At 42.0% G+C, this 2,094-nt stretch overlaps 1 protein-coding gene across 1 annotated transcript; it reads right to left on the bottom strand.

Annotated features, from left to right (window-relative positions):
• Window positions 1–451: 451 nt before the first annotated feature.
• On the bottom strand, window positions 452–1,474 carry LOC127901861 (uncharacterized). Its single transcript, XM_052439887.1, has 2 exons — window positions 1,270–1,474; window positions 452–1,176 (listed from the first exon to the last, which is right to left on the bottom strand). Exons 1-2 carry the CDS (start codon window positions 1,472–1,474, stop codon window positions 452–454), a joined length of 930 nt encoding a protein of 309 aa, XP_052295847.1.
• Window positions 1,475–2,094: the final 620 nt, after the last annotated feature.

Genomic DNA, 2,094 nt, shown 5'->3' with positions numbered 1-2,094 from the left:
AGGACTACTAAGGTCTTATTAATCTCTGATGGAATATTTCCACTCCTAAAGATCTCCCTAATAAAACGGCAGAAAAAAGGGCCTACAATGTTCCATTGGGATTGGTAGAAGATGGCATGGAGGCCATCGACACCAGGAGCTTTGAGGGGCTTCATGCTGAAAATTGTGTGTTTAATTTCATCATCATCCACTGGGGCATTCAGCGAGGGCACACACGCAATGTCAATGGTTGGATAATAACATGTAAAGTATACTGTGTGAAGGTTGCTTGATCGTTTGTATAGAGGTCTAAGAAGAATTGAACATCATGGGCTTTAATATCTGCTACATTATACAGCCACAGTCTAGTATCACTCTGAATTACAGCAATCTTGTTCTCACGTCTTCGAGTAAGAGTTTTCTGATGAAAGAAAGTAGTATTCCGATCCCCATACATAATCCAGTCCTTTCTTTATTTCTGATGCCACAATAATTCTTCTTGAGTAAGAACTTGCTCCAATTCTACTTTTAATTTTAGCTCCAATCGAACTAGGCTCTGTTTAGTGCAAGTCTCAAGAACTCTCTGGATCCCTCCAATTCGAGCTAGAAGATTTCGCTTTTTATGAAAAATATTTCCAAAGGTGTTTTTATTCCAGAGAGAAACATTGGTAGTAAAACGTTGGACTACCTCAAGGTAGGAGTCATCAAACCCCCAACTAGAATTCACTAAATTCTGGAAGCCTTTATCAATAAGCCATGCAGCCAGGAACCAAAAAGGTTTATTCCCTCTACCCCGTTCCTCGACCTTCTCAAAACGCACCAGGACAGGTCTGTGATCAGACGCAATTTTTGGGAGGTGAAGGACAGTATTTTCCGTGAATCTAGCCGTCCAATCTTCATTGCAGACTGCCCTATCTAAACGTTTAGCTAAAGTGCCCCTTGACCAAGTGAATTTAGGCCCTTTAAATTGGAGGTCATATAACCTGTTAGAGTGCAACCAAGTTCTAAACAGCCCACAAATACCACTTCGATGTGAAGAGCCCCCTCTTTTTTCCGAAGCATATATAATAGAATTAAAGTCCCCTCCCATGAGCCATGGCCCCTGAACTGTAGTAGCCAGCCTCTCTAAGTGGCTCCAAAGATCCCTCCTTTTGCATGGACTAGGACTAGCATAAATAGTCGTAACCCATGAAAAGACTACATTATTTTTAGATATATTAAAATGAATAAATTGTGTGTGATTTGAAATAATTTCCACACCATAGCTATCATCCCACAACAACCAAATACTGCCAGAAAAACCAGTGGCCTCAACTCTATGATACTTGTTAAAACCACTTCTTCTGATGAACTCATTAGCCTTAATGCCATTAATACGAGGTTCGAAGATAGCAACCATCGACGGTTTATAAGTTTTCACCAAAGTCCGAAAAGATCGACGGAAGTTTGGAGAAGCAGCTCCTTGGACATTCCAAAACATAATTGAATCAACCATTTAAATTAGGAGAAGATAAAGAGAAATACCCTAAGCAAAAGGCTCAGTAGCCTCTTGGATCGCCGCCATAACATTCTCTTCATCCAGGGACACATCACCTTCCGACGATACCAGTTCAGAGTCACTATCTCCCATGTAATCACTGTCATCACCATCATCATCATTCTTCAACTTCTCTGTAATTGCATTAGCCACTTTGTCAGGGGAGTGGCCATCATGATTCGTAAATTGGCCATGAAATTGCAGGGAGTTATGGTTCGTAGGGGGGTCAAGGCCAAAGGAGGTACTTCGAGTATGGTTAGGTGGTGTATCAGTGGCAAAGGACACGGCTGAGTGAAATAGAAGGTTTAAGCTAGTTGTAACAGTAGTTGGGTTTGAGTGGCGAAGTTGGTTTGCATGTTGGGTACGTAGTTTATGTTGGGATTGCATGGGAGTGGGCCGAGTAGAGTCAGGTAAATGACTAGGAATTGCATTATTGGGGGCCATGGCATCTTGGTTTCCTTGGTCATTTAACTGGGTGTGGGCCTGCTTTTTCTTATGGTGGTTAGGTGTTTTTGGGGGTTTGGAATAAACAAAGTTATGGGAGGTGGCAGGCATGTGATTGTTCAAGGCTGAGGGTG

Source organism: Citrus sinensis, chromosome 4 (assembly GCF_022201045.2).
Source record: "Citrus sinensis cultivar Valencia sweet orange chromosome 4, DVS_A1.0, whole genome shotgun sequence".
Taxonomy (NCBI): Eukaryota; Viridiplantae; Streptophyta; class Magnoliopsida; order Sapindales; family Rutaceae; genus Citrus; species Citrus sinensis.
Note: the sequence above shows the minus strand (reverse complement) of the source record. Positions and strands in the feature narration are given on the sequence as shown.

Coding starts and splice junctions, on each gene's coding strand:
- LOC127901861 (XM_052439887.1), bottom strand. CDS start 1,474: ATGGTTGATTCAATTATGTTTTGGAATGTCCAAGGAGCTGCTTCTCCA. Junction 1,177..1,269: donor GGCCACTGGTTTTTCTGGCA/GTATTTGGTTGT, acceptor AAAATAATGTAG/TCTTTTCATGGGTTACGACT.